This window comes from Ptychodera flava, chromosome 17 (genome assembly GCF_041260155.1).
Source record: "Ptychodera flava strain L36383 chromosome 17, AS_Pfla_20210202, whole genome shotgun sequence".
NCBI lineage: Eukaryota > Metazoa > Hemichordata > Enteropneusta > Ptychoderidae > Ptychodera > Ptychodera flava.
In genome coordinates, this window is record NC_091944.1 from 13935984 (window position 1) to 13954610 (window position 18627).

At 37.6% G+C, this 18627-nt stretch overlaps 1 protein-coding gene across 10 annotated transcripts in view; it reads left to right on the plus strand.

Moving 5' to 3' along the window:
- LOC139115511 (pumilio homolog 2-like) overlaps positions 1-18627 on the plus strand; it is a 63722-nt gene that overhangs the window by 39284 nt on the left and 5811 nt on the right. For 2 of the 10 annotated variants that reach the window (XM_070677651.1, XM_070677652.1), the window contains exons 6-18: positions 462-652; positions 1861-2116; positions 2406-2517; positions 4320-4424; positions 6133-6384; positions 7096-7236; positions 8015-8263; positions 8709-8939; positions 14743-14974; positions 15504-15762; positions 16193-16330; positions 17278-17430; positions 18093-18187. In XM_070677651.1, the coding sequence (XP_070533752.1) occupies positions 462-652; positions 1861-2116; positions 2406-2517; positions 4320-4424; positions 6133-6384; positions 7096-7236; positions 8015-8263; positions 8709-8939; positions 14743-14974; positions 15504-15762; positions 16193-16330; positions 17278-17430; positions 18093-18187 (2414 nt within the window). The remainder of the gene's footprint in view (positions 1-461; positions 653-1860; positions 2117-2405; positions 2518-4319; positions 4425-6132; positions 6385-7095; positions 7237-8014; positions 8264-8708; positions 8940-14742; positions 14975-15503; positions 15763-16192; positions 16331-17277; positions 17431-18092; positions 18188-18627) is intronic. The other 8 variants (XM_070677657.1, XM_070677659.1, XM_070677653.1 and 5 more) reach the window with 7 other exon arrangements.

An 18627-nucleotide genomic window follows, 5' to 3' on the forward strand; every position in this document is an offset into this window, starting at 1 on the left:
CAAATATAGCTTATTTTTCTGGGTCAGAAACTGAATTTATGAAAGGAAATGTGCTCAGAAGTGGCAGCAAGAATATATGTGACATTGTGTCATCTACATCGTGAATGAAGATATGTGCTGTGTTTCATTTCAGAGGATATCCATCCTCTTCCAAAGTAGAGACTTCCAGAGACTGGGAAACTGTTGGTGTTGATTCGTGAAGGAAACTCAGTTTGATTTAGAGTTGAACAAGTCTGCGGAATCTCTTATTAAAAACAATATTTTTATTCAATCCAGCCTTTGTGCTGACATGAACTGTTGGCAGGATCATCCATCAAATTATAACTTTTGCCCTTTCAAGGTACCAGCATATGCTAATACTTGAAATCCAGTGGAGGAAACCGCAGCTAATTTGTGGCTGCAGTCTGTACTTCATTTCTGAAGCTTGCACTAACACACCCCGTTCGCATACCTGTCCACAGGGAGCACCTCCAAACGAGAACAGCCTGCCAGAATCCGACCCACAGAGTACTAAACACGAAAAGAAGAGCAAAACACCGTCGCCGTTCGAGGAGGAGGTAAAATCCAAAGAAACGGAGAACATCCAAGACATACCTCAAAATGGCAACGGAAGAAACAGCGCCGAAGAGGACCAGGAGAAGCCTGTGTACAGGTATGACTTGCAATTATTCCTACCGGCGTCATTGAACTCTGGGCAATATGATTTGTGACTGTGGTACAATCAACCACGATGTGACTGTATTCCAAGTCCCAATATACACAGGTGTGTGTTGTGTATAAATGGATGCCAGTGGTTTTAGTCCTCAATGTGCTACACTTTCAAAGGTGCCCCTCAGCGGCATAATACTGCAGTATTTTGGTACAAGTCACCATGAACAGAATGCGAATCATGTCACTGTGGTGTCTCTCCTGTCTTAAGTTGTTTTTGTGTTGTTGTGTTGACTGTTTATGCATTGATAATTGCTATCAGTAGTCTGACAGAACAAGCAACAGACACCATAAGTCCTGAAGATGCCCGTGTGACCCGTCTTTTGTTATTGTACTAAACATGTGAAGGAACTAAGTGACCCTTGGATAGATAAATGTGCCTATAAGGAAAGCTGGTTGGAAGTGGTGTTCTTTGAGTATGTAACCCCTATCACCACAGCAGAGCGCTACATCACTGATTCTGTAGGCATTTCCGCACATTGTCGCCAACTCTGGCTATCTTGAAGTGGAGATTGGACTTTATTAACTGTATATCTTTGTACTTTGTACGTTTGATTATGATCTGTAATATCAGCAGATTATGACAGTATCCCCAGTTGCTTTGCTTTGTATTTTGTAACTTTGGCAGCATAAAATTAATATCACAGTCTATCTATTATGTGGGTACACCTCATATGTTTTTTATGGAATTTATATAAAATAATTGAAGAATGTTAGGAAAATATATGGACTTAATGCCACAACCGAAAAAGACCAAATTCTTTAATAGGGTCATTATTACGTCATCTGTGTGTTGAGCCTTTTCATAATCACAATTCTCAACAGAAAAAGACCAAACTCTCAGGGTTATTGTTACATCAGCAGTGTGTTAATCCCTTTTATAATCAAGTTGGCCATACAGTGACACAGGATGCCTTCACAGAAAACTAGTTTAATCTGTGTTTTATGGTATTGCATACAGCTCTCTGTTCATCCTTTTTAGAGTGTGGCACATTTAGCCTTGTGTTATTGCACTTCTGTGATGTCATACAAAAAACAGAGTTCAACAATGGTTCTGTGTTTTTGGAAGACTTTGAACTCACCGGTAGTTGTGTCATCTCAGGAGACATCAAAGAATGATGTACCGATATTTCTCTCTCTCTCATCCCTCAGGAACAACAGTGGCAGTAGACAGCCCTCGCCCAACGAAGAGAACAAACCCGAGCAAATCAAACACACCAACATGGAAGTGCCGCAGAGACAAATCCTGGCCAAGACTCCGGACAACATCGCCGAGGCACAAACTCAAAACAGTCTACAGGGTATGGAGAACATGGAACCAGTGACTGTGGACCCGCTACAATTTGATTATCCCTCTCAAATGGTGCCAAGCATGGACAGTCCTAGTTACATTGATTACAATCAGCAGGTAATACAAAAAGTAATGAATTAATTTATGTTGGTGAACACTTTCAATTCACAATTTAGGAAATTGAGAAAAAAGTGATGGAAGGAAGATATTGCATAAATTTTAGACAAAATTGTTTCATCTTACCGTGATATTTGCAGAAATTTAGTCATGTAGATAAATTTCTCCAGCGGTGAAAAAGTTGATCTGTTCAGACATACATAGACCAAACTTAGCCTGTAGAGGGCGCTGTTGCCTTCATGTCATTGCAATGATATTGAATGTTCTTCTGTTATGCCCCTCCCACCAGCTCTTCCAACAACAACAACAACGCCAGCCAACTCCACAAGCCATTGCCATGCAGCAGTTGACGCCTCAACAGCAGCAATACGCCATTGCTGCAGCACAACAACAACAAATAGGTGAGTTGCAGTTCATCGCCAGAAAGAAATTAACACAGTTACTATGAACTATACAAAAGACTGACATGTCACACAAGATGGATGGAGAGAGAGTGTATAGGTTCATAGAGAAAGATTTGAAATTGCATCCCCAGTAGGCAGATTTATCGTTTGTGCTTTCTCAGTAGTGCTAGTGTAGGTCTGAATGTTATCCTAGTTTCAGAGAACAGGATGAGCCAACTGACTGTGACATCTGGAGACAAGACTGGCTGTCTGTTTGTGTTTGCTGCATTGTAAATTCTGATAATCTCTGTGTCTCGACAGCTTAAAGCAGGCAATCAAGTATGGCAGTCATCACAAGCTAGTGTACTGTTTGTGTCCTGTGTAAGAAGTTATGAATGATTATGTGGATGGCGAGCCATATGCAATCTTTAACCCCAGAGCGCATTACTAAGTAATTCCAAGCTGTCTTATCGACAAGGAATAATCAGCATTCTTACCTAGGAAGGTGGAAATGTGAACACACTTTGAACATCATTGTAAATTCAAGCATGGTAGTAGTACAGGGCAGTGATACCTTTTGTAATATCCTTTGAAAATTACAAGTTGCGTTGCGGCCAGCGCTGAATTACATGCGCAGTAAGAACCATCAATTGTATTGATCGTTGATCCCCTAGTGTGAAGAGATTGCATGACAGTAGTGATGTTTCTCAAATTTTACACTGAGCAGTCAAATACCCGTGAGTTTCCTCAATCCCAGCAGATGTCTGTGTACTGGGAGTGTTTTCTTTGACATCTCAGTCTCAATACAAAGCTGTCTCTAGCAAAGCAGTATCGTTTCATCCAAGCCATCGACTCAAAAGTAACCGACATAGTTGTGTCTGCTCCCCTAGCTCATTGAATATTTGGCATGTTTCACTCTGCATGATGGTACGGGTCTCTTACAACTCATGCATGCTGAGCAAATGGCAGAAGAGTAAAAAAGATGGGGAACCTAAGGAGGCCTAATGAATGTACTAACAAAATAACACTGGAGAGTGTAAACTGCGTTGTGTACTGACTTTGGTCGCATTTACAGAAAGGGGAAAATGAGAAAGTGTAGATTTTAGAAGTGGCATGCATTCATCATGACAACTTACAGCTCACAAGTCACCCATTTGTAGGTGGAGTCATGTTTCTGTTAGTCAAGTAGTGATAGAAAAATACCTTTAGAACTGACTCAAATTTCCAGTCAAAATTAGATTTCATACAAAAAGCAGATAACATAGTTTGACCATCCCCTGGAATGACAACTTTCTGATGTACACAGTCATAATATGGCTGAATTTCATTGGTATACTATATTTGTAAAAAAGAGATGCCCCACACAGTTAAATCCCCTCAGTTAAATATATCTATTAAGGACAAAATCATTTATATGTTTACTGAGATTGACTTGAATAGTTCTTGGTAGTGTATTCACAGTTTGTATAAATTGTATTGGACTCCCTTGATATTTTCAGTTCCCTGGATATGGTTTGCATAATTAGTCACAATTCATGATTTCTGGAGAAAAACCTTTCAGTAATAAAAGCAGACAGAAAAGCCATAAACTGAAGACATTTAGAATAAATTATTGAACTTGAAAATTATGTTATGATAGGTACAAGAATGATGTTTTTGTCTGCACCAAGGTGACGGATGATGCCAACAGTGCCACGTTTTATATCCCCTTTCTGTCAAATGTGGTCCTTTTTGAAGTCAGTATTCAGACAAAGATGTCAGTTTTCTCTACTTTGCATGTTGCTGATGACAGTTTTTGCTGTTATGTTCATTGCCTGTAGGGCTTACCCAAACTGCCTTTGCTGCACCTAGCCCGTATATCATAAACGCTGCTCCCACGGCCCAGGACCCTTATACCGTAGGACTAGCAACCGCAACTTTGGCAGGTTAGGATCCTTGTCATTTTCTTTTCTTTCCTTTTTTCTCATTTTTTTACGTCAGTAAACGTCAGTTTACAAAGTTCAAGTGATATAATTGATTTGTTTTGATATACAATGTCATTAACTGCGTGTTATTCTTTTACATGGTACATTATTTGTCGTTACATGTTCTAACTTTTTCCATTATTTTTTTGTCATGTGAAGTTTGCTTTTCAGTATTGGAGTGCATCGTGTTGCCTTTGAATAATGGTAGTGGGGTGTAATTGAAAAACAGCTGACTTTGTGGACTTTTTCCAAATTCATCTTTAATTTGACCGACTTAACCTCAAAAAATGTCAGGCCAAACTTTTTGACACAATAAGACAGTAGCACACAGCCTTCTCAAAATGATATTTGAACATGGATGTATACATGTCAATGGTGACTGTTTAGACTACAAAGTTTTCTAATTGTACTCTGCTGCCAAAATCCATGAACATCAACGGTTACAGAATTCCATGTCTTGAGAACTATGTAGAGGTGTTCCCTGTTTTCTTACGAATGTTTAGGATACAAGGAGTTCATTGATTGTGCTGTGATTCAAAAAGAATGTTAAAAAAAAGAACATTGAAATTTCTTCGGAGGGATATTTTGCTATCTATGAAACCACAGTGAATATTGAGTATATTTGTATGGGTAATCTACAAGTGACCATTCATAGAACTCATTCAATGAGATATACTGTGTGCACTCAGTACACCTTGGCTTCTTTCAAAGGCAACATTTGCAGTTCCTTAGTGATGGGACTGTGTAACTAAAACACGCACAAATGAAACTCTTTTCATGCAACCTCAAGCCTTCCTGTCACCCGTCCCCTCTCCCTGAAAGTTTTGAAAGCAAAAACAAATTTATAAAGGAAGTGCGGTTTAATAACCCGTTCACCCCAATTCCCTGTAAACAAGTCCACAATCACCATTGATAACAATGGGTTTGAGCCAAACCATGTTGGTGAAAGGGTTAAACTTCCAAATGAGATCACTTGCTAAAACAATGCGAGTGAAGTTTCCATGTGTGACAGGATTTTGAACAGCAAAACGTTTCAGAATAAAATCAGAATGGTGGTAATGAATCCTGCAAATACACAGTTTCAGTAGTGTAACCTTGGCACACAGCTACTAAGAATTCATAAAATGTAATAAAAATAGACCTAAAGCCCTTCTTCCTAAATATGATGAGTTTCATTTGTGCGTGTGTTTTAATTACCCATGCCCCCTCACATACTATGGAGATGTCGTGTCAGTAGCTGTTTAGCCTCCCCACTTATGTCATCCCTATACCCTCTGTCATAAAAGCCAAAACTAACTAGTAGTAGTGGTAGGATTGAATGGTGTCTAACCGCTGTAACAATCCAAAGTAAATCCAAAGTAACATTATTTAGCCACCTTGAAGTTTTTTCGAAAACAGCGACTGAAGAATTCGTACCCAGGTTATATACAGGAATGTCATTGCCGTTGTGTGAGAAAATACCAGATGAGGCACATCTTAATTTTATACCCAAGACTATAAAAACAATCTGTATCTGAAAATGTGAAATTCTGATAATATTGTGAGGATGTGAGACAGATCATTATATTACCCTCTTTACCTTAGCAAGTCAAGTTCAATCTGTGGTGAAATGATCAAATGACAATGTCATGTGACACATCTGATGTAATATCCCCCTCTATCTGAGTAGGTGCTCCAACCATTGTACAGCCCCAGTATGCGTACGGAGTGGCCCCCTGGGGCGCAGCCATGTACCCAGTCAGCATTATTCCGCAGCAGCAGCAGGCCCCGGCACAACAGAACTTGCAGCAGCAGCAGCAACAGCAGCAGATCCTGCGAGGGCAGAATGCCCGACCTATGACCCCACAGCAACAGCAGCAGCAACTGGATCAGATGGGAACCCCGACACAGACTGCCACAGTAGCTCAAGCTATTCCAACAGGTGAGTGAGAAACCAATGCTATATGAATGGTAGGAAAGCAGACAGACTGATGTCAAATACGTTATTGCAAGTCCTTGGCTAAATTGCCAGAACTCTGTCAGTGTTTGGTAGATTATTCAGTAATGAGGTACCGCAGTGTAGAGATATATATACAGACACATAGTATTATGGCAAATATGATATTTTGCAATACTTTGTAATGAACCGTCAGTGGCATTAGCTGCATAGAATAACAAACAAGCTTTGGTATCTTGTTGTAGCATTCAAGTTCCCTCAGTTCATGTTGATACGTGCTCGATACCAGCTTTATTCATCATTGCCAGAATTCACTTACCAATAAACCTGTTCAGTTCAAGTCCCTGAGCTTTACACATAAGACTTCAATGGTAAAGTGTTCATTGCAAATCCTGTGCCTGCAGTATCAAGTTCTATATAAATAATTTCACGTCATTGCAATAGAATTTTTTTGTGTATCGGTAATGCCTCAACACTGAAATTTCATGATCTTGCCAAACAAACAGTCAAATCATTAATCCTTTCAGGCCCAACATTGTAGTATCTTACCAGAGCAACTACTATATATAGGGGTTTAGGCCTGAAGGGATTAAAACACAGTATACTCTAACACAGCAAACAGTGAATCCTTACAACAAAAAAGAATGACCCCAACTCATTTTCTCTTTTTTTTGTTCTTCTCCATTGAAATACCAGGAGGGTACCAAGTGATAGCACCAGCGTACTACGACCAGACAGGTGCGTTGGTGATGGGTAATGCCAGACCAGGTGGTGCTATGGGTGCTCCAATGAGATTGGTGTCCCCTGCACCACTCATCGTCAGTGCTGCCCAGCCTGGTAAGTTTTTCATTTTCTGTCATTTAAACAAAACGGCAACTGCAACATTCTTATTGTGTTTTTTCATCATTTTCAAAGATTTCTCACTGAGCCTGCGAAGACCTACCATAAGAAGAGCTTGTACTATCAGCTTAACACTTTTCAGCATTTTTTAGTAAATTTCTTGAGCCTGCAAAGAAATACAATACCACAAGTCAAATTTTCACCATTTCAAAAAACTTGTGTTGTAAGGCGCAACACAAATTTATTCAAAATGCATTTTTTTGGAAAGAATGCAAACTTGAGTTAAAATAATGCCATTTAAATGTTAATCCCTGAGGAAGAAAACAAGTTTGGTTTCTCACTCCTAAGCGAGAAAAAGTGTCTGCATGTCTGCAGAATTTTGAATATTTTAGTTTAATTTTTTATTTCCTCTCCGGATGTTGCTATATTGCTTACTGCTAACACTCCCTATAACCTCTCCTGTTGGTGGTGCCAACTATTTGATCTGGTCCATCCTTGTTATTGCCTGTCAACGTCAGAACTTCAGTGCTTGTAAAATTGAAAACCTGAATAGCCAAAATGTACAGAGAAAGCAAAACCGGAAATATAATTCAACTTTTATGGTGCAGAAATATTGTCATATTTCTAGTTGTTATTATATAAAACGAATCTTTGGTTGTGACCGATTCGTTCTATCTCTGTTTCCCTTGTCAGAAAACTTTGCAATGTTCCTTACAGAGCGGCCACATTCTGTTATCTACTGACATATTCTGTTCCTCTGTTTTCCTTCTTTAAGTTGTTTCCCAAGCCGCTGCCAATGGCCTTAACTCAGCAAACAGTGCCTTCCGTATTTTAGGAACCCAGCCACAGCAGACCCAGACGCCGCCAGCAGCCCAGGCCAACTCCCTGTACACCAGCACCATGCAGGCCCAGACACCACAGAACGCCAACGCCATCAACAGTTCCTTCAATTCAGGTCAGAATAATGGAGTCTTCACCAATGGGATTGGGCCGGTTGGGTCAACAACGCTCGGATCAGGTGAGAGTGAGTGGTGTATTTATTTATTTATTCATCTGTTTATTTATTTTTTTTATTCACTCATTCATTCAACTTCAAATGACGTAACACCAATTATTCTCATTAGCCATGTTATTTCAAAGTGCTAAAAGGGGAACAGACACCCTCGTCGGCCTCGAGTGAGATGATTTGCCCGAACAGACCCACCTAAATTGAAGAATAATGGAGAGTATACATAGTATCATGCATGCTGACTGACTTTTTCAAACTGGGTAATCCTGAGGCAATACCCACAACAGTAACACCTTGAGACACCCTCTATACTAAATCATCAGTTAAATATGACTCTGACCGATGACACTGATTCATCTCAAAAAATAAAAACAGGAGGAAAAAAACAGTAAATTTATCAACATCTGCCCACACCTAGTTATAGTAGCTAACATGACTTCTGTGTCTGTGTTTATCATAGCTGCCCTAGGCACCAGCACCAGTACCTCGTCTGAACAGCGTCGTGACTCTCTAACTGGCCTCACTGGCAGTCTAGACTACAACAAACGGCAGGCTTTGCCTCCCCTCAGTCAGTTCTACAGTGGTGCTACCAGTGGGTCGCCCTCATTGGGTCCTATCGGCATGGTACCTAGCCATCCACCAAGCAGTTCTCTGACACCACCACCATCACTGTCGTCAGGACTTAGTCTAGGTAAGTTGTCATTAATATTCATGATCATGCCCATATTTGGCATAGTCTAAGGTAAGTTGTCAAAATAAGTATTCATGATCAAGCCCATATTTAGGCGAGCGGCAGACACACCCATTTTTCACACTTAATGTACCCACTTACATACGGCCACATCATACATCATTTGAAAGCTTATTATCTCTACTTCAAGAAAATTGACGATGTGGAGCTGCCAAGTAGGGCCATAACCCCCTAATTTGCATAATTCACATGGGTACCCAATTTGCATAAATGTGATATAAATTAGGAATTCATTGTTAACTACTCTAAACATACTTTTAAACTATTGAGTGATATATCAAATGTGAGGTATTTGCATGTAGAATACAAAATTGATATCCAAAAAGATATTTAAAATGGTTTTACTGAAATATTTTCATATTAATACTGAAAAAATATTTAACCCTTTTGAATAACAATATCTTAAAAATTTGAACACATACAGCCACATCATACAGCCACATTATACATCATTTGAAAGCTTACTATCTCTACTTGAAGAAAATAGACAACATTTAGTTGTCAAGTACGGCCGTAGCCCCTAATTTGCATAAGTCCCACGGGTACCCAATTTGCATAAATGCGATTAATATTAGATATTTATTATTCACTACTCGAAAAATACTTTTAAACTATCGAGTGATATATCAAATGAAAGGTATTTGCATGTAGAATACTAAAAAGACATCCAAAAATATATTTAAATTCATTTTACTGAAATATTGTCATATTTATATTGAAAAAATATTTTCCCCTTTTCAATAACAATATTTAAAAAAATTTAATACAAAAAGCCAAATCTTACAGCATCATCATACGTTATTTAAAAGCTTACTATCTCTACTTCAAGAAAATTGACAATGTGGAGCTGTCAAGTACGGACGTGGCCCTTAATTTGCATAATTTACATGGGTACCCTATTTGCATAAATGCGATATAAAATTAGAAATTTATTAACTACTATAAACATACTTTAAACTATCGAGTGATATATCAAATGAAAGGTATTTGCACGGAGAATACAAAATGGATATCCAAAGAGATATTAAAATGATTTTACTAAAACTTTTCGTACTAATGTAGAACAATATACTTTCCCCTTTTTAATAACGATATTATAATAATTTTAACACATAGAACCGCATCACACAACCACATCAAACGTTATTTGAAAGCCTATTATCTCTGCCTCATGAAAAATGACGATATGCAGCTGACAAATAGGGCTGTAATGATTTAATTTGCATAATGCAAAAGGGTACCTAATTTTCATGAACACAATATAAAATTACAAAAATCAATTGCAAAGTACTCTAAACCTACTTTTCAACTATCAAGTGATCTATCAAATGATAGGTATTTGCATGTAGAATAGAATCATGAACTCCAAACGTGTATTCAAATATTCTTATTGAATATTTTCAATTAAATCGTAAACGTTTTGACTAGTTTATAATATTCAAAATATTGTGTACTAATAACCAATAATGCTAAAGTTTTGGGGATAAATATCTGAATTTGTTTTGCAATGATTTTTTGTTTATTAAGAATACGAAAACTGGAACATTTCCCTGTCTAATTCCCATATAGCTGAACAACAAGAATACAGAAAACCAATTGGAACTAATTTGGGATAATTGGGTCTTCACATTTTGCAAATTTTCTAAAGCGTGTTTTGTGCTCTATAGTTGAGTGTTGAAATATAACAAGTTACTCTTAAAAACATTACAAGTAAAAAGAAAAGCAGATGAGCTTAACTTTGCAAATTAACCGACATTACTTCACCATCCAATTATCCCAAATTAGTTCCAATCTTGTTATAAATAGCTGTGTGTTGAATGACCCTTTTGTATTATTGATGTCATTTTTGTTTCAATTTCTCTAGAAATCTTGTTTGATGGAGACATCATTGGTTACTACATCTGTGTTACATCTGTATTTTCAGTTCAGTTATGCGGAATATGTAGACGGAAGGCACCATATTTCATTTATCGTATTTATTGTCATATAATGAAGGAAAAGCAACTCAACACACCGTTCATATCTTCGTTGTTTGCATTTTGTGTATGATATTGTGTATATTGTCAGTGTATATTATGTTTGGCTGTTTTATATAAAGTGTTAATTAGCCATGGCGATTATTCTAGTTAAGAGTAAAACACTAGCACCACTTACAAGTTGGTACCTTATGCTAAAAATACAAGTGAACAAAATGACGCCCACGAGGAAAGTTCGTGGGCCGCCCAATATAAGTGGATGATGCAGTCCAACCTTTCACAGATAAAAATTCATTGACTATTTTCTCAAATAAATCGTGAAGAAATAAACACATACATCAAGATACGACGATTGATTTACACGGAAAATTGAGACAATAAAAGTTCCGGCCAATGCGACATTGGTAACACTAGACATTGTTTCAATGTACACTAATACAACGCACAATGAACCAATGGAATCAGTCGACAGAGCATTAAATCAGGAAAGATCATCAAATGATTGCATAATCAAACAACCAACAACAAATACATGATAGCTATGCTGAAAATAATCTTGAAAAACAACACTTTCAAGTCAACAGTGAATTTTACCGTCATGTATTTGGGTGCGGTACGAGATCTCCAGTTTTACCAGAAATTCCCGACATTACATTTCACAAGACAAAATGAGAATAATTCAGCAATACACTGAACAAATATCGCTCTGACTGAGATTCAGAAACGATGTATGATTCTCATTGGAACTCAACACGAGCTTAATGAATTCATATCAAACATGAAAAATGCATCATACTTTCAAATTTTCGAAAGCTCTTCTCAAGAAATCATATCGTTAGACCTCATTATCTATAAAGGTCATCGTGGAACAAAGAGGACATTCTCGACTGCATAACACACAAAAAACCACAGATACATTGCGGTTCACGAAACCAAACGGCAACATTCAAGGGCCTTGTTAAACGCGAAACATTACGATACATTAGAACAATCATGCAACAACAAGGCAATAGAGAATACAAGATATTTTCGAGATAAAAGTAATGAAATGCGACCAAACTATTCTAAATCTTGTTAAATTATTACTAACTTTGGACAATCGGATGACATTTAAATGTTATTAAATTTTCATTAAATTAATTTCAAAACCTTGGAATCGTAAATAGTAAAAGGGAACCAAAACATTTTCAGGTCCCCTATATGCTGATCAAAATCTCCAAGTACCCCTCTACAATCTCCCAAAATTTTCGAATCCAACCCGAATTCCTCTGCCTCTCACCGTTATTTGTGAGCGTAGCCTAATCACATACATAAGAAACGGAAATATAAGCGTTACGATGATGCCAAACTTCACAAACCTACAACAGTCCGATCTCCGATTCAAATGAGCGTACACAAATACAGCCTGAACGAACAGTAGACATTCTAGCTTCCGTACTTGAACAAACTGAACTTTCAGTGGAACAACTCGATTGGTAACACCTACAATCATTCAATCAGTGCACATGTTTCACCAAAAAAAATGAAGGACTGATGAAGACAACTCAGTACTCTCAAAAGGTAGCATCAAAGGATCGCGGTGTCACATTAGTCTTGCTACCCCATAGGGCAGAACACGTAGATTAGGGTTACGTCTCGCCATGGCAAATCAACACTATACATAAAACGGCCAAACATAACATAATATACACTTACAATATACACATGTACCGTACACAAAATTCAAACAACTAAGATATGAACGATTTGCGGAGCTGCTTTCTCTTATTACATGTCACCAATTGTGTCTGCTGTCGAATTAATCTTCCCTGCACAGACCTTTGTTCCTGCCAAGGCAGCGATAACTGTGGCAACCCTTTTACTCATGACAATGCTGGTGAAGAAGAGGATGATGAATTCCTACAATTACTAGATTTACTGGAAATGACATGAATGATTTGGATCATGAATCATGCCATTACTTTGACTGCAGCTTACTCTGACACATTGTTTCAGCTACAAAGCTACATTTCAACAACTACAACAGTGTCTTTCGTGTGGATCTTTTTGTTGCATTGATACTTAAATTAATTTTTTTAAAAACCATTATTAAAAGAGGAAATATTTATTTCGACAGAAATATGAAAATATTTCCGTAAATTAATTTAAATATCACTTTTGATATCAATTTTGTGTTTTACATGCAAATACCATCACCACAGACCATATATCACTCGATAGTGTAAAAGTGTGTTTAGAATAGTTAACAATGAATTTTCTAATTTCATATCTCATTTCTGCAAATTGCTTACCAGTCAGTGTAATTTATGGACATAAAGGGGTACGGCCTTCCTTGATAGCTCCACATTGTCAATTTTCTTCAAGTAGATATAATAAGCTTTCAAATGACGTATGATGTGGCTGTATGATAGGACTCTATGTGTTAACATTTTTAAAATATTGTTATTCTAAAGGGGAAAATATTTTTTCCATATAAATATGAAAATATTTCAGTGAAATCCATTTCAATATCTCTTTGAATATTCATTTTGTATTCTACATGTAACTACCTTTCATTTGATATATCACTCGATAGTTTAAACGTATGTTTAGAAAAGTTAACTATAAATTTATAATACTATATCGCATTTATGCAAATTGGGTATGCGTGTTTATTATGCAAATTAGGGGGTTATGGCCCGATTTGGTAGCTCCAAATTGTCAATTTTCGTGAAGTATAGATAATAAGCTTTCAAATGACTATAGTGTGGCTGTGTGTTGTGGCTGTATGTGTTAAAATTTTTAAAATATTGTTATTCAAAAGGGGAAAATATTGTTTTCCATATAAACATGAAAATATTTCAGTATAATCAATTTCAATATCTCTTTGAATATCCATTTTGTATTCTACATGGAAAGACCTTTCATTTGATATATCACTCGATAGTTTAAACGTATCGTTAGAGAAGTTAACAATAAATTTCAAATATTATATCGCATTTATGCAAATTGGGTACCCTTGTTAATTATGCAAATTAGGAGGTTATGGCCCTACTTGGCAGCTCCACATCGTCAATTTTCTTAAAGTAGAGATAATAAGCTTTCAAATGACGTATGATGTGGCCGTATGTAAGGTGGGTACATTAAACTCCTAAATAAGGCCCTTTTTTGTGGATTCGCCGCTCGCCTATTTGGTTTTATTGCCATCACAACACCACTGTCAGCTGATAGTCTGGCTAAAAGTTTCATTAATCTTCACCATGCGTATATTTGGGTTTTTGTTCTCACTAGTTACAGAATTGTTTTGTGTCGTCAGCTGATGTGAAAATTTTTTAAAAGATTTGCTTTACTAATGTGATAGAACTGAACTTGCTCTTTTCAAGGTTTTACATTGAATATGGTATTCTCTAGGAATCGATATTCTCTGGTGAATCGATCAGTTAGACCAAATTCAGGGTATTATTGAAGATTATCATTAGCAAACTTGCCCTTTAATGAAGTAACATAATATGGAACTTCTATAAGTTCTAAGTCTGAAATGTGAAAAGTTTTAAATCAAGATCATGTAGTAAAAGTAATTTTGGTATTTTCAGAATGATATTTTTATATTTTCAAAAATGATGCAAAACAAATAAAATTTGCAAAAGGTAATCTTGTGTGCAAATTCACTAAACTTGAACGTACTTAAGTGAAATTAAGTCTGATAGCTGTGAAGTCGGGCTCATGTGAGATTAAATGCATGTATTGAAAGAAGTTGTAAATGAGGTTTCTATGGTGCATATCCTCAGCTCCAGGTGCTGAAGCCAACTACAGAAAGGGTTCCGGCTCTTCCAGCAGTCTCTTTGGATCTAGTTCCCTGTTTCCAAATCGCATCCGTAACCCCGGCATCATCGGGAAGGACTCCCCCAGTGGCCGCAGCCGTCTGCTGGAGGATTTCCGCAACAACCGATTCCCAAACCTGCAGTTGCGTGATCTTGTGAATCATATTGTTGAATTCTCTCAAGACCAACATGGATCAAGGTAGGCGTTGTAGCATCCCTAAACAGGGCTAAAATTTGAAGGATAGTGAGATCAAGTGTACATGAACATTTTATTGTTCAGTATTGGCCAAGATATCCACAGTTTCTGAACCCTTGAGTGTAACATGCTTGAGCTGCAATGTACATTTTCCACCTTGAAGAAAGTATACCATGTTTTCTTGGAAAGTACTTCAAGAATTCAAAATCTGTATTTGAAATGAACGGTTACCCTCAGGTTGTATAGCAGTCAGACATATACATGTAATGTTCTATGACCATGTTGTGTGTCTACACCATAGTAACTGTAGGAGAGGACAGCGTTCATTGACTTTAGTTTGCACCGGTAGAATCTGACGTGTGCCCTCACAGTTTGCTATCAAGACATCGTTGGTGACACTGCAGAAAAAAACACAGTATATGGTATGCTGTTATGTGATGGTCATATTTTGCCATGATATGGCCAACTGTAAGATTTTTCAGTCACATGCTGTTCAACCAGATTTATTTTGACAAAAACTCTTTGCTCACAGGTTTATTCAGCAGAAGTTGGAACGTGCCACACCAACTGAACGTCAGATTGTCTTCAGTGAGATCCTGGGCTCTGCATACAACCTAATGACAGATGTCTTTGGAAACTACGTGATCCAGAAGTTCTTTGAGTTTGGCACCCCTGACCAGAAAATGGCCCTGGCACAGCGGGTCAGGGGTCATGTCCTGCCTCTGGCCCTCCAGATGTACGGTTGCCGTGTCATCCAGAAAGCTTTGGAATCCATTCCACCAGATCAACAGGTATGTGTCTGTCAGATCACATCTATCACACTGCTTGAGTTATCATGCAAGCTTTCAAGAACATTGGGTGACAGTGAGTCATATAGACAATGGTATCAAGAAATGTGGTATTGTGTGACACAAGACTTCTATCCCCCTTTTGCAATTTTTTCCATAGGAAACAAAAGTTTAAATAAAATTTGATTGCAAAAGGGTGAAAGACGTCCAATTTTACTGAAAAATGGAAAACCTTGCTGGATAGTATGTCTGTGAGAAGCTTATGTATGTCGTAGTTTAGGTTCCCAAATTCTCAATTAGAATTTGTGACTTGGGATAGCAAGATTCTGCTCCATTTGCATACAATGATCTTTAAACTTCATACCTCATCAACTGTCGAATGATAGTTTTGATGATGCAGAGTCATCCTAAATGTTGTGATGTATTTTCACAGGTTGAAATTGTGAAGGAACTAGACGGACATGTATTGAAGTGTGTTAAGGACCAGAATGGTAACCATGTCGTGCAGAAATGTATCGAATGCGTTGAACCAGTCGCTCTACAATTCATCATTGATGCCTTCCGTGGACAGGTAAGTTCAGAAATCAAGTATTCACCACTGCTTGGTGAAAGAAGCACAGAAATACAGTTTTCTGTCCCGTTTATCAGTGCTTGATTGACTTTACCATTTCTGCACTGAACTCTTTGCTATATGTATCAGCATAAAGGAACCTGAAGCCTACATGTAAATTGGGAAAGCTACATTAAGTTGATTAATAAAAGTGTACTATTGTGTGTTTTTCAAATAACACAGAACTTTGTGCAATTCTGTGGATTCAGAGACTGCTGACTGAGTCCAAACTGTCATGTGAAGACAAACCGTAATAGATACATACCTATGCGTGGTTTGTTTATGAATTCATAAGGTCCATTACAATAAACGTAAAGGATATGGTTGAGGTGTAATTTCCGATGCTAGTATCATTATTTGGCATTTTCACACTGACACACTTCCCCATTTACCGTACATATAAGTCCATAGATCCCATTGACTTCACTTGGGATATATCAAAGCCGGGTGGAATAAAGGTTAACAATGGTATCCAGTTGATTTGGCCACTAACCTGTTCACAACTCAAAACCATGTAAACAGGACCAAAAGCATCTATAATAACAATGAATGGTTTGGGGCCTAACCATGGTGGTGAAAGGATTGTATATTGATATGACAAAATGGCAAGACTGAAGAACACTTGGGTCACGCTGAACAATATTACAAATCACCATAATTCTAGGGGGTCTAGTTGCCTCATGAAGCTAGGGAGTCCCCTGGAGAGAATCGTAATGACGATTTGGCTGAATGTCCTAATACATATGCCAGACGTCAGCAGTAGGCTTTTTAAAACATCAGATGAACTTTGGAAATGAGAGAAGCAATTAACGTCTCAACTTTGCTTAGCACCATTACTATGTCCAAGGATAAAGTCACCGATTACTTTACCGAGTAAATGGTCTGTGTGTGTTTTATCTCTGCTGTAGATATTTGTACTGTCAACTCATCCCTATGGTTGCCGAGTAATTCAGCGAATCTTGGAGCACTGTACCGTCGACCAGACCATACCAATACTGGATGAACTCCATGATAACACTGAACGCCTTGTTCAAGACCAGTACGGCAACTATGTGATCCAGGTATGTGTATGACAATTCAGTCCCTATGTCTCCGCTAATGGTATATTTCAAATTAGTAATGTTATAAATCAACCAAAGTTATTATTGTTTGCTTCGGTCGATCAAATTTTACTGTTGCAATACTGTATCATAATAATCTGTTCATTACGAGACGCGGTGTATTGATATTATTTCTTGTGCTATTTTTGCCAACGTCTGACAACAGACTATGTGCATTTCAAGGGAAGTTACTTTCTACGAAACAGTAAAGTAGTTTGTACGGGGAAATTGAAAGACCTCAGCTCAAACTATCAGTGAAGAATCTTTAACCCGCTCTGTTTTGAAACCAAGAATAAAAATCATGGGTCAACATGCAAAATCTGGTGCTGGAGAAACAACCCACTATTACCGACACTTTCGATTCAAAATGGCCACATCCCCATGTAAACTCTATAGGAAAAAAGTGAATTTTCAATGTTCACGTGTTTAAGCCTTTGAAAACTTTATTTTCTCAGTAAGCTTCAAATAAACCCCACAAGTGGTAGGCCAAAGGAATATTGAACAAGTTTTGAGAGTTCAAATATTTGTTACCAAAGTGTATTCACCCTAGATAACAAAAGAGGGAGACTACAAGGTTAAACAAGAAACTGTGTGGCATAGATTCTTGTTTTCTCCCATTACAGCATGTTTTGGAACATGGCAGACCAGAAGATAAGAGCAAGATTGTTGTTGAGTTGAGAGGCAAGGTTCTGGTACTAAGCCAGCACAAGTTTGCAAGGTAAGGAGGCAGGTCCTCTCTTCAGAGTTACAGCTGTACAGCAGCCGTTCAGGGTGAAATGTGTAAATTGTCAAGTTGCAGGCAACTACCTACATTGGAAAAAGTCGTTGATTTGGTATAATTTTTTTTGTCAAATCTACAAAGAACTAGACAATTATATTTCTTGCAGTCTGACTTGCTGTCTACAAGCAGCGTCTAACTATTGCAGCTCATGGAGATTTAACCTTCCTGGCAGCAAGATTTCTAAACAGGAACGCTGAGAGAGCAAAATCTGAACTTCAGAAGTATTTTAACGTGGAGGATTTTCCTAGCAGATACAGAAATTTGAGTTGTTTTCACCTGAAGTTTATGGATCGTTAAGGAGAGAGTGAACAACACTTTTTTGAAGGAAAATATGGAACCATGAATGTGTATAATTCACTTCTAAAGTCAAAAAGGTA